Raw genomic sequence first — 14,904 nt, 5'->3', positions numbered from 1 at the left:
TTTCACTTCAGAACTCTGTCAACCACTGGCCACTGCCAGTAGTTACGTATGGCCTTTAAATTTAAGCCCATTACATTTATTTAATGAAATATCGATAAATGAAAATTCCCCTTCTTCAATCACAGCAGCTTTATTTAAAGTGTTTGTTAAATATATGTGGGTAATAACTACTACATATGACAGGATAAATAGACATATCTATAGCTCTAGAATGTTCTGTTGGCCGTTCTAGACCAAGGTCTACACCCACATCCTTTTCATTTTTTTCTTTTCACATGGAAAGGATCAGAACTTCCTTCTCATATAATTCTATAGAATCAGTAAAGTATGAAATTAAAGTCTTCTATGAGGAACCTTGAATATACAGCTTTTAAGAGCTAATTATCATTGCACAGATCAGGAATTTTCTAGCTTAAAGATCTTCAACATATCTCTGTAATGGAGTCACCTCCTGTACCTGTTAAAAATAATGAGAATTGACTACATGACATCAGTATAAAAATTAAAGAAAAATAATATAGTGCATTTAATTTCTGCTTACCTTTTCTTTGAGGAATAGATATAAGGAAAGGATATGTTAGATGAATTGTTTTGTTACTGTAATCACATAGAGATATGTATACACCTGTAGGACATACAGAATATTGTACATTGTGATTTATGCAGCCCTATATTGGGGTGTATCTATCTACTGTATTGATGCTATGAATTCATGTAATTGAATATAGAGTACAGCCACTCATATAGCACAAAAATGCATAGTGTAAGTGCTATCTACTATATGTTCTATACCATATTATAGGACCACAGAGGACATATTTTAAACATAGTTTTGTTAATATGCGTTTTGTATTAACATGTAAATTTTAGTGTAACTATTACTTTACTTTCATCTCCCAATACATAGAGTTCCTTCAGATTCCCTCAGCCTATAAGGAGATTAGATCCTTTATACTAAATTTCTGGTATTAATCCTCAAGGTCAATCTCTCACAGTATTCAAACTTCTCCCACTGAGGAGTTCTAGTCCCTACTTACAGCCACTAAAAGCAATAAAACAATTTGAACAACTACAAAATATGTGTGTGTATATATATGATCACTCTAATGCTTGAGGCAAACAGAATAGACAACTAGTATAGTCATTTCCTTCTCCCCAAAGAGCCTTCTTGATATTTTTTGCTCTGGATTTTCTAGTGAGTCTGTACCCACTCAGTGAACCCCAATCTGCTTTTATTACAAAATGAAATGTGATGGCCCCAATGGCTTGTCACTACTTTGAAGTGAAGTTGGAGGTTTGCATCTCTGCATTACTAGCCTGGCCAGTAGTAAATGTTCACTTGGTGATACTGAAAAGTATTGGAATGAAATAAACAGGGAAAAAATGAAGGATTTGAGGAATGAGCTATATTTCAGAAATCAAGCATGTTTTGAAATATAACAAATTTAGAAGTGGAGGTTATTCGAGGTACACATGGTTTGAATTGAGTCCTCCCTGTTGGCTCCATTTTAAGAAGGTTGCCTCCAGGTGAAAAAGATTGCTGCCTGGACCTCCTGGTGTTCTTATGTCCACTCCATAACATCAGCTGGAAACGGAGGTGTCATCAGCTCCCCACCCCAATCATATCAGGACAATGTGAAATACAATGTAATAAGTACAGTTAGCAGTGCATGCCAGCAGAAACAGAAGGTTTCTCTCGTCTCTAATAAGGATATGATAGAACATGTTAGAGCATGCCTTCTGTGACTGATTTCCTTATTTTTTGTGTCATTCTAATTTTTTTCTAATGGGATAAGGAGAAAAAAATATAAAAATCTTCATCAAACACAGGTGGGATCTTGTGAATGATATTCACATCCTTAACCAATCATGAAGCCCTGAGATATGGAATATTTGCATTTGCAAGACCAAGTCATATGTAGAGTGAGATTTACACAGGAGATTGGGGACTTGCTAAGGGGAAAATACAAAATAGATGCAGGGAAGACAAAAGTAGTAAACATCCTGAACTTTGCTTAAAATAATTTTAAGATTACCAACATTATGTTTCAACTCAGTTATGTTATCACAAGCTGTTTTTCATCCAATTTACCTTAGCTTGAAACACTTTCATATGTGTGTGGATGTATCTTCATGTGTCACAGAATACTTATTATTTTTCTTTTCATGCCTGTCCAAGGGATACAAGTCAGATACTCAGAGCCTGAGCACTGTGTCTCAGTTCTAGCACTGTAATATGTGAGCCACTGCTCTACTTTTGACTTTTTATTGGGTAATTTGTGATGAGCATCTCCTGGACTTTCCTGCCTGGACTATCTTTAAATCGTGATCCTCAGATCTCAGTCTTCTGAACTCACGAGTACGAGCCACATTTCAAAAATTCAGTTTGTAAACCACAACATTACAACTTAACTCATGTATATCTCCAGCAATTATCGTGGGAGCTTAACTAGTTATTTTTGGATAAAATATTGAATATGCAAATCCAGATATTCATTCTTTCAAAAGCTGCCATTATTCTCGTCACTTCAGTAAACATATTAACAAACATTGCATTGGAACACAAATGCATTTGCTTTTTAACTTGAAAGGTGCTTCTAAACCCACAAATTGCTTCTGTGATTAAATTTCTAATTGTCCTGTCAAACATCCAAATAAAGTATTGCGTGTTGATTTAACAAGAGTGTTTGCATGGGGTTGGAAAATATGCCAACCTCAATGGAACCCCCATTTGACTTAATGTCATTGGCTTTTTATGTTTCACTGCAGTCAGAAATGTAAAGTTTGTTTTTCCCCCCTATGCTTCCATCTTTCTAATCAGATTTTGTATGATAAAGTAGATATCCCTGAAGGACATTAACTTTAGTAGTCAGCTGTAAGGTGAATTATATTTAAAATCACCAGGAGTCATCTAGTTTATTTTCAATACTATTAGTTTCCGTTTCAAAGGATGGATGTTCTCTGGGTTCAATTCCAAGTTGAAGTGGGAAATTCACTTTAGAGTTTGGTGCATTTGATTTGTACTGACAGCAAAATACATCTGTGTTCATATTCATTACTGCCATTCCATACTAGTGTGGTTTTGTGGAAGTGGTTTTAATATCTAAACTTAGAGAGTATGACAAGTGATGAACATAAGAACACTCATGTAATAACTCCCTATTATAATATTGCTCTTTTTTAGGTAAACACTGTTTTTTAATTAATTTTATTTTCAGTGTGTTCTACAGAGGGGTTACAGTTACATATGTTAAAGTATATATTCTGCCATTTTCCCATATATTTCTTCCATTTTCCTCCCGCCTTGCCAAGTTGTAAAGTACATTTCTAACATATTTTCTTGTGAGTAGATACTATTGCTTATTGACAAAGGAGATGACTACCATTAGGGGAGTCTGTGGAGTTCACTTATAGCTAGGAAAAAAGGTAGATTAACCTGTGCAGGAAAGAACATCTGCCATATACTAAATATGCCACCAATGTGCAGATCTTCTGCACTGAGTGACACTACTATAATCCAATGAAATGGAGATGCTTTATAAAACATATTTGAGCCCTGGACATTTGAGGCTTTTTATACTCATTATTATTTGAACTTTTGTTTACAAGAATGCATTCATTCTTTCTATCTCCAGCTTATTTTATTTTTGCAATAGAATGTAGTTCATTCATACATGCTTACCTGTTGATATTTTTAGTTTATTTTCTGAAAGTAATAATACAGTTTCATCACTTAGGAGCCATGTATGAGCATGTTAGTCACCTTATACTTTATATTTATTATTAAAAATCTTGAACCATGGGCATGCATCTGTTTTATAATGAATATATCCGTATTCTTTGTAAGTAACGATTTGCATTAGACTCGGTTCAGTTGTATTTCTCTGTGTTTCAATTTTTTCTGCATCTTTCTTTCCTTGTCCCTGTTGAGTACAGGATGTAGCAAATTTAGTAATGGTTTAACATATATTCATTTTCTCAGGTAGAGCACCAACCCAAAACTTCCCGTAACCATAACCTGCAGTTATGGTGTTAATCTAAATTCGAGTAAAATTCTATATGTGTGAGGGGATGAGAGCTCAACTGACTACAAATTAGTAGGCTTGGGAAACATGAATAGTGAAGCATTTCTTACTAATGGATTCTTAAAGCAAATACTAATTCATGTAGAATGAAGGCTGGCAGTGAGTTTATAAGATCTTCCAAGACTATTAGAACATGATGATTATGCAAAGGTGCTTAATTCTGACATTTACCACTGAGCTAAAGGTACAATGTTAGGCAACTTCTACAGCACAGTGTAAATGTTATATGAGTGAATTGCTGGTGTACTCCCAGATGTCCTGGTGCTGTTTTCCTTGTACCTTCAAGTTATTTCCATACCCCTCTAGAATGGAATCGGGATATGTGAAGTTACCTTTAGAAATTTTAAATTCTGTATTTCAGACTATTGCATTTTGATGCAATTGGTATGTTTTAAGATTTCCTGATAAGGTAGAAATCTATAATATCTCAAAGGATTATGAATGTGGCAACTAAGATGTATCTATTTAACAGTTGCCCTACTGTGTATGTCACTTAACTGGCACTCTTTTTTTCTTTTTTATTGTAATTAATAGAAGGGTTACAGTTATATTCGCCAGATAGAAGGTGCGTTACTTCACATACATTGATACCCCTTCTTAAGTTTTTGTCCCCATTTCCCTCCCCCATTCCCACCCCTCATTTTGTTTTCCTCTCTTCCCTTTCCTATTTCAAGTAAATGTATATACAATATACCAGATAACAAGGTAATTTATTTTTAAGATAACCAATGGACAACAACAGAGATGAGAAATAACAGCACATTAAGAACAACAGTCACACATAATGTAGCTCTTGTTTCCATATCCTGGAGGTCCTTTCATTTAGCCTCATCCTATATGGCCTTATGTATCTAGGTTTTGAGCTATTGTAATCCTTTGCTGGGAGAGTCCAAGGTTTGTACTAATTATGACAAATGAGGGAAACCATTAAACCTATGTTTCTTTGGGTCTGGCTTACTTCACTTAACATGATTTTTTTCCAAGTCTTTCCATTTCCTTACAAATGGGGCAATGTCATCCTTTCAGATGGCGACATAGAATTCCATTGTGTATAATTGCCACATCTTGTTGATCAAATCATCAACTGAGGGGCATTTGGGTTGGTTCCATATCTTTGCTAGGGTAAACGGTGCTGCAATGAACATTGTTGTGCTGGTCACTTTAGTATGTACTTACTTACCTGACACTCTTGACTCCTCAGCGTTGTTTGTGTTCATGAAGCCTACTCAGTTAATTCCAGTTTTCAAAGAAATGAAATGCTAATTTATTGGACAATAATGGAGCTATGCATACCTTCTCTTCTCTAGAATAACTATGAAAGTAATTTTCTTATACAGATGAAAATCTGAGATATGTTTAGAAATCAGGCTCAAATATGGATATTTTTGTTTTAGGGATATAGATATATACTTTTGTTTCTCAGTATAAAATAACTGTTATAAGCCTAGGCACTGGACTTACCTACATTTCTTAGAGTGAAACAATGGTAAATCTTTTGAAATTCACATTCTAAGCCAGAAGAAAAACAATATTTAATAAGATATAGGGAAATTTTTATGTCACCTGGGGATGAACTCCATGTAATGATGAATAGTTTTCAGAAGAAGAAAAAGAATGAGATTACTTTGTTAAAAGAAAATTAACATTTTTCTGTGTATCTCACAAATATCTCATCACTGAAGTATTTGCTAAAACAAATGCACTGATGCTTTGGGTATAATAAAAGCATATTTAAATGAGAAGACTTTTACCTTTTTTTACATAGTGAAATAATCTGGTAATTGTGTCTTTTTGATGAAAGCTGAGCTAAATGGAGAGGCATTTATGCAAATGAAACAAATTTTTCCAGTTTGGTTTTTCCTGGGAACTTTAGGATGGCAGATTTTTACATCTTAGGCACTGTTTCTCCCCACATATTTTTGATCTCTTAAATCTTGCAGGCAATTAAGTAGGCAAGAAGTGCTTCCTCATATTTTTATTTATCTTCACAATTTTGCTGATAGCCAGTGTGCCTTCACCATTCACTAGCTACAAAAGCATACTTTTCTTTTTATAGGAAACCATCAGGCAGGCTTTGTCAGACCCCAAACATTATATCAATTCCACCAAGAGGCTTTTCTTTTTCCCGTAGAAATGGTTCTTTGTGGGTAAGGAAAACACCAAGCACTCTTTCTAATAATCATCTTCCATGAAAAAGTATGTGTGAAACCAGGTACCATTGGTGGCTTATGACTGTATCACTAACTATTGAAGGGGCCAGGATCTAAGAATCATACAGGCCCAACAGGAAAGGTCTACAATTAAACCTCCAAAGGCGGTAAGAGGAACTGTGGCTCAATTGGTAGAGCATTCATCTTGAGTTTAAAAACATAACAAAAAGCAAACAAAAAAAACAAAGAAACTCAGTGACTGTACCCTGGCCCTAAGTTTATGCCCTAGGAACTGACACACACACACACACACACACACACACACACAAATATACATAAAACTAACTATATTTTCCCTGGTTTGAGTTTAGAAGAATTCTTGCATTTCAAAGTGATCTGAGGATTGAAGTTTGACATTCACCCAGGCAGGAAATATATGACTCTATTGTTTTCAGTTAACAACCAAAAAATCCAAAAGTAGAGCTGTGGTTCAAGTGGTACACAGCCTCAGAACAAAATCGCAAGGACAGTGCATAGGACCTTAGTTGAAGCCCTAGTACCAGCACACACAGGAAAAACTGTAACTTACACACTTGTGACTCATTTCATATATTCTGGATTTTCTAAAGTTCATGCTCAACCTACATCTTATCTGTCCGCTTGAGAACTTCTCAGGATGGGCAAAAATGCATACAAGCCATACATGGAAGATACAGCATCTTCTACATGATATGAGGAGTCACAAAGTTTTGAATGGTGTAGCAGGCAAGGAACTGATGTGCACTTGTGGCATTTCCATCTGGTTCTCTCACTTCAGTCCCTCATCCATAATGGCAGCCACCATTTCTAGAATGCACCTGTTACCTGTACTTAGCTGTCTGTGTAAATCTGTCTCACAACCCTCTGCATAAAAATCCCCTAAATTCTCCTTATCTAATGTGTGAAATAAATTGCCTATGATGGCACAGCTGGTGATGGGTAAGTGCTAAGGATAGACCCATAAGGACTTCATTGTGGATCCCATCTCCTGTTTTTTCATTGTTATGGGAAAAGCTTAGCCAGGGCTTGGGGATGAGATACAGTAGAGGAGGGGATGGTGCAGTCTCAAGCTCATGGATTAAGAGGCCTGTTGCCATGAGTTCAGAATTGGAAAATTGCCTGCCACATGGTCACTCCATAGTTGTTTCTCACTGACTAAGGAGAAAGAAGGAATGGATTTCTACTTTAAGGTGTTGAATGTGGAATTAGTTTAAAGACAACTTTATTCTTGTATAGTTCCCTCCAATAAATGACAGAATCCAGTTCTTCTAAAGTTTGCCTGTGCATATTCAATTCAGAGAAACTTTTAATCATTAAGGCAAAAATTCTGCCAGAGTAGATGGAAGACTTAGGTGAAAAATCTGTATTTCTAACAGACAGTTTCAGCAAGTCATATCATATAAATATATATATATGCAAGATATGTAGACAGAATGTAAAAGGATAACTGTTTATTTGTATTGCTGAGTTTCTATAGTTCTAGGTTTTAAGGAAAAATAGAGACAAGGAAAGTATCTAGGATTCTACAAGGTATCTAGGGTTCAAAAAGAAAACTGTTAAGAACAGAAAAAAAGCTGGTATGGTCACTCACGCCTGTAATCCTACCTACTCAGGAGGCTGAAAACTGAGGATCAAGGTTCAAAGCCAGCCCAGGCACAAAAGGACCTGAGACTCTTATCTCCAAATGACGTCTAGAAAAAGCAAAGCAGGGCTTGGCTTGAGGGTAGGGCAATAGCCTTGAGCTGAAGAGCTCAGGGACAATGCCCAGGCCTAATGATAGGTTAGTAGCCTTGAACTGAAGAGCTCAGGAACAGCACCCAGCCCAAGTTCAAGCCACGTGACCCACAAAAAATTAATTTCTGTTTTTAAACTTCATGCAAATGATACCAAAATGTGTTTTCAATGATGCTTTTTGATGTTCACATTGTAAAAGTCCATCCATTTTCCAAGTTGTTTAGTATTCCTTTTAACTTACACTCTTATATTTAGGGTAATACCCATTTTTCCCTTCTGTACCTCCTACCATATCTACGGAGATTAACTATTTCATATATTAATACGAAATTTTCTACACACCCCATGGCATAATTGAGGAGCTGTGAAATACTCAGTTTGTACTCCTCAGCAATCTCACTAAAAGGTTAAAGAGAGTTGGTAATTCACGCAGGTGGTTTATTGAAATTCTCCTCTATAAAAACTAAGCATTATTTTCAGGCTCCAAATTTAAATAAAAAACAATTGAGATGATTGGTGTAATGTAGAATTAGAATTTATAAGTGTATTTTCCATATCAGAATTGGGTTGTCCAAAACCTGACTTCCTTAATTTCCATAATGAGTGACTTGTTGACACTGTAGGGAGCGAATGAGCTTTAAAGTTGAAATCTACTTGGGTGTGTCAAGCCTACTTAGTGTTTAAAATCCCCAGTTTTTAAGTTAAAAATCTAAAAACCACGTTCTGTTCTCTTTTATTTTTTAGCTTCCTATTGATACGGACATCTCTGGGGTTTATTCTGTAGTTGTCAAGTCCGTCTCCACAGTGCTTAGGGTCTTTTTCCACAGTGAACCATTTTGTAAATAGCACTGCTGTCTTTTAGAAAAATAGAGAATGCCTCCAGGAAAAGTATTTACTCCGACAAATGGAAATGGATAGTCCAACACTTACCAATTAATTTATTAAATGTGCTCAGTCTTGTGGATAAATCAAAGAAATGTTCTCTGTTTCTCCCACTCCATTTTCCAGCTTGAGATTGGCCTAAAGTATCTCAGATAATTACCTCAATTTTCTATTTCAGCTTTGTCTACACAGCTCGAGCCTGACTCCCTTCTGTCCCAGTGAACCAACTATTCTCATCCTCTGGAGAAAACCCTTTAAATAGCTCCCAACTTTTTATTGTTCCTACACTATCTTTCTCCTGTATTTCCCTTTCAATTTTGGTGAAAGCCTGACCCCACTTATTCTTGGATTATGTAATACATGAATTCTTTATTTTTTTTAACACTGAGAGGATCGTGTTTAAAATGGGCTGACTTTGAAATTCTATTAGGATTAAGAATTTTAAAAGTCTTTACTATTTTTTTTTTTGCAGATGGCAGCTGAATGGAAGCCATATTGGTAACAGTGTGAGCCATCATTATAAATTGAATGGAGGCAATCTTACAATCATGAACCCCAACAGAGACTGGGACACTGGAAGTTATCAGTGCTTTGCCACAAATTCACTTGGAACAATTGTCAGCCGAGAAGCCAGACTCCAGTTTGCTTGTGAGTTTGTTTCCGTATCTCATAAAATAATATCTTAAATTTTGCAACTTGTGTGTTTATTTGGGAACATCTCAGAAACAACACATAAGGTTTCCTCAGAAAGTAGGCTTGTAATTCATCCATTTTTTGAGGGGTGGAACCTCTATATAATACACAAGTTCTATCTTAAAAATGTGTATGTGAGTCTGGCACTTGGTGGCGCATGCCTATAATCCTAACTACTCAGAAGACTGATATATGAGGATCACAGTTTGAAGCCAGCCCATGCAAAAGAGTCCATGAGACTCTTATCTTTGTAAAATACTCAGAAAAAGCCAGAAGTGGAACTATGGCTCAAGTGGTAGAGCAGTAGCCTTGAGCACAAAGAGGCTTGTGAACAGCTTGTGTCCTGAGTTTAAGCCCTAGGACAGGAAAAAAAATGTGTGTATGCATATAAAAATAACAAATTAACAATAAATACAAAATATGTGTGTTTATGTTTGAAAATCTATATAGCAACAAGTTAACTGAAAGAAAAATAAGGAAGACGATCCGTGTGTTAGCAGGATGGTAATGACAGTCCAGAAGAGTCCTGATTGTCTTTGCTTTAGGCATAGGATGTACAGCGTTTTCATTGAGAAAATGTATTTTTATAGTTTTTCAATACAGCTAAATGTGTTGTGTGTTTAAATTCTTAGTGATCATTTTTGTTTCTAGTAGACCTAAAGGAGAACATTTTTGTATTTTTATGAAGAGACGACCAAATGAAAAATAGCATTTTCTATGCTAGAAAAAACGGTGAAAAAAATTGCTCACACTTTTCAACTTCCTTGAAATTAGTGTTGATAATAAAATGAAAGTGAAAAGTCCACTCATTGTTTGAGGAGCCTCTTTTCCTCGGACATGCTCAGTAGATTTTCATAAAATCCCTTAGTCTTGTTAGGTTGCCACAGAATCAATGCAAGAACTAACCTTGTGAAATGATGCAATGTTTGAATTGTAAACCATTTCTGATTTATTTGCTGTTAGGTTTCATGTGTATAATATTTGGTGCTCATTGAATTAACTTGGAATTGCTTTTTATTAACTTCTTAATTCTAACCACAGAAGGCTTAGAGTTGTTTTCAAATGTCCAACAACTATTGACTTGTGTGTAACTAGTTATATCTTATTCCTGGATTTCTCTTACTTGTTTACTTAAAATGTCAGCTGGTATTGGTGGCTCCTGCATGTATTCTCACCTACTCAGAAAACAGATATCTTGTGCATCACAGTTAGAGGCCAGCCCATTCCTTTCCCTGTATAATTTATATTCTCTTCTGGATGCTTTAAAATTTTACAATATTTATTGTAAAATGAGAAGGCTAGTCTCCTAACTGTCCTAATAAAACTTTTAGTGTTCTGCTTTTCTCACTCAAGTCTTTTATCATTGGGGTTGGTTTTGTATCTCATAAGATAAGAGTCTCATTTACTTTATTCCACTACAATGATGTTACTGAATTAGCTGATTGGTTGAAGGATCCATTCTTTGGCAATGTTGTGAATCCATTCTTTAGAAATTCTGTGTTGTGTCATCATATCCAGCTTCATTATGCTTTTCTGTTTGGAGGACATTATATGTGAATCATGAGTATTTTGGGTTGCTTATGGACACTGTCTCTCTCTCTCTCTTTCTCTCTCTGTGTATCCTTGTATCCAAACATCATGCTGAATATAATATACTATGAATATTCATTGACTAGATGTTTTGAGGATGGAAATATCTGATATTTGATAATTTAGATGGTATTATGATTCTTTCATTTTTGGATTTTTTTGCTGGAATATTTGTTTCCTCCTTCCTTTTATTATGTTAATATAGTGAATATATTAAATAACCTTCCACACTTACGGTTAGCTTCAACTTGATTTTTATGTAATTTTTGTATTTCCTAGATGTTATTATCTTTCTGTTCATTTTCAGCATAGCATGTATATATTTATGTAGGAAATTTTCTTTTTTGCTTTATGAACTCATGTTTCTTTCTAGATTTGTCATCAAATATATATTCGCCCCTAAAAACAACTTGAAGAATATGCCTTATTTCTTTTTGTTCTTTATAGAACTTAGAAAACTAGTGTAATTATTTATTTCTTAGGTCAGATGTAAAAGGTAGATATAAAACCACATAAGCTTGCATTCTTTTTTTTTATTAAATGCTCATGTATATTGTGAGCTTCTTTTTTCATATTTTTTGGGGAGATATTGAATTTGTTATTGTAATTAATAGAAGGGTTACATTATATTCACCAGATAGAAGGTACATTTCTTAACATTCATTGCTACCCCTTCTCATGATTTTTGTCCCCATTTCCCTCCCCCATCCCTTCTCCTCATCTTGTTTCCCCCATTCCCTATCCAATTTCAAATAAACAAATAAACATATATACAATATATCAGATAACAAGGTAAGATGAGAAATAACGTAGTACATTAAGAACAGTAGTCACACATTATATGGCTCTTGTTTCTATAATTTGGAGGTCCTTTCATTTAGCCTCATCCTACTTATGTATCTGGGTTTTGCCCTATTTTTTCATACATATTATTGTAATTAATAGAAGGGTTACATTATATTGACCAGATAGAAGGTGCATTACTTCACATACATTGACCCCCCATAAGCATGCATTATATTGGAGGACATATTTCAATCTCATTATTTACATTTACTGGTTAGTTATAAGACTGACTACACTTTACATATCCATGTGATTATATCTTTCTAGCATTTTTAACTTATTTTCTAATGCATCTTCAAAAATATTTTAAAATTTTTTTTATTATTCCTTTCTTAATTCAACAGGAGCTAGATGTATATTCCCTATTTCCTTATAAGTGATGTCTAGCTCTGTTTTAAAATCAGATTTGTTAGTCTTTCGTTAGTGTTGAATTTTCCTATTGTTTTATTAATTTTACTTGGAGTACAAATGTTGACACCAATTAACTAGCAAACAGCTGAACTATGGGTGTGGATCAAAAGTGACAACCATGAGCAATTAGCTTAACATGAATCCTGAGTTCAAAGCCTAGCATCAGTCAAAAAAGAAAGCAAAATGAAATATGTAAGAGACTTAAGCAATACTTCTGTAAATGTTTTGACTTGTTTATGGTTCTGTTTGATCTGTGAGTTATCAGATATTTATTTTTACATTTTCATATATATAATTCTTGAAAAAATTTATATTCTATAATAATATTTAATATCACATTTATAATTTACTAGCTTTACAAACGAGTGGCTGTTCAACAAAGCCATTTAGGAATACAGTTTGTTGATCAACATCATCTGTTTTGACATATAGTTTTAATAGTGTTTGTTTCCTTTCTCTAGCTAAGCAACCCGTTGACCACAGAATGGATTTCCATATTTTATTTCCTGGATAATTTTGATTTTTTTGGTCAAAGTATGATTTTTTATTATCATACCATATTATTATTTTATTTTTATATTATGATTTGACTTTATTGTCTAAAATTTTTATTCTAATATGCTGAAAATTAATGTATTTTTTTCTAGATGATAGTAATGGGTTTTCCATAGGTCCATTGCTTTAAACTTAATTATGCCATTCAAATTGCCTATACCATTACCAGTGTTTGAGCTATTAATTTTTGTGGATGATGTAATGTTTTCATTTATCCTGGTATTTCTGTTCATTTTTGCTGTATTTAATAAGTTTTTGGTATGTAACAATTAAGTCTGGGTATATCTTTGTAAATTTTTTGGCATCATAAATTGTTTTAATTTAGTGTTTAGATACTAATACAATGATATGCTATATTAATGTTATATGATATCTTTTTTCATTCTCTTCCTTTTGACGTTTTCTTTTCTCAAATATATTGCAAATTATTTTTCTATTATGTTTCCTCTAAATAATTGTCCTAGAGATTTTAGAATGCATGCTTTAAAAAGTCAAAATTTAATTGGTATCTCCAACTCAAAGAACTTGCAAGGTTAACACTTGTTACTAATCCTATTCTATTCTTTGTCCAATTTTCTGTTGAAATTTTAACCCTATTATTAGACCTTGTTGCTACATTTCCTTTTAAGTTTCCTTTTAATTTTTTTATATCAGGAACAATATTATCTCCAGACTCCTATGTAGCTTAGCATTTTTAGGGAAAACATCTTGACTTTGTCTGTATTCTTTTTGTTTCTCTTTTTCTAAATAACTTTTTTTTTACTATTTCTTTGAATAGCAGCCCCATCTTTTAAAATAATATGTTGGTATGGCTTTATTTGGTTCTGATCCTTTTCAGCATTACTATTGATTATTACTGGTGATCCTAGGATCCTCTACTGCTGTCTCAGCAACGTGCATTTTTATGAGGCTTATGAAATAACACATTTTCAAATCCTTACTACTTATAAATGCAGAAAATTTTTATCACTAACTGTGCCCAGATTTGACAGAGTCCTAAATAATTATAAGATACTGTTGTCATTTCATGTAATCACTGCTTATCTGGAGTTTCCCTTGAGTTTACTGAATTGCTTTGTTTACTCTTTTGTCTTGCATCTGCTCATTTTCCTTCTTGGAGGTCTCTATCTTTTAAAAATTATTTTAGTTTCTCTCTGCTTGTGGATACTACTGTTTTTTTTTTTTTACTTTTTGTCTTTATGTTTGAAAGTATGCTTGTTTTTCTCTCATGTATCAAAAAATAATCTTGTTAAGTATGATGTTACCAGCCTAGACACTGGAGCCACATTTCCTGGGTTGAAGCTCAATGTTGCCACTTTGCAGCTATGTTACTTTAGACAGATTAAGAACCTCTCCTGCTTCACTCTCTCCATCTGTAAAACCAGGACCACAGAATGTATTTCAAGAAGTGTGAGGACTACTTCTGTTTCTCTACTATCCTGCACGATGCCTTGCAGATTGTAAAAGCTATACAAAGTATGTAATTATCATTTGTATATTACTGTTTTAGCCTGTCTTAAGAAATATTCAGCACTTAAGTTTTCCAACTTTCCTTATTCTTTTATCTTTGTGATTGCCCCTTAAATATATATTTTCTTTTTCCCTAGTCTCTCCTATATTTTTACTCATTCTTTTATAATTTCTTTTTTGTACTTGTATATTCTCGACTTATCTTAGTTCTGACATACATTTGTTCATTCGCCCCTGACCTCAGCCTAATATTTGTACTTAGAATACCTGTGCTTGAAATTTTTAATATTAGTGATTATCATTTTCATGTGTACCCATTCTGTCTTGTTCTTTCTAACATGTTCTAGTCTCAGTTCAGACTACTTTCTTTCTTTTCCTGAAGACCTGTCATCTCATATATTTTTCTTTTATTATTTTATTAAGTTCAGAAGATTGAGGTAATCTTTCAT

The 14,904-nt window shown here is 34.0% G+C and overlaps 1 protein-coding gene across 2 annotated transcripts in view; it reads left to right on the top strand.

Annotated features, from left to right (window-relative positions):
- Positions 1–14,904, top strand: part of Cntn3 (contactin 3) — a 259,601-nt gene that overhangs the window by 84,644 nt on the left and 160,053 nt on the right. For both annotated transcript variants that reach the window (XM_090324132.1, XM_090324126.1), the window contains exon 4: positions 9,363–9,538. In XM_090324132.1, the coding sequence (XP_090180258.1) occupies positions 9,363–9,538 (176 nt within the window). The remainder of the gene's footprint in view (positions 1–9,362; positions 9,539–14,904) is intronic.

This window comes from Megascapheus bottae, chromosome 2 (assembly GCF_031878675.1).
Source record: "Megascapheus bottae isolate mThoBot1 chromosome 2, mThoBot2.hap1, whole genome shotgun sequence".
NCBI classification, from domain to species: domain Eukaryota; kingdom Metazoa; phylum Chordata; class Mammalia; order Rodentia; family Geomyidae; genus Megascapheus; species Megascapheus bottae.
Note: the sequence above shows the minus strand (reverse complement) of the source record. Positions and strands in the feature narration are given on the sequence as shown.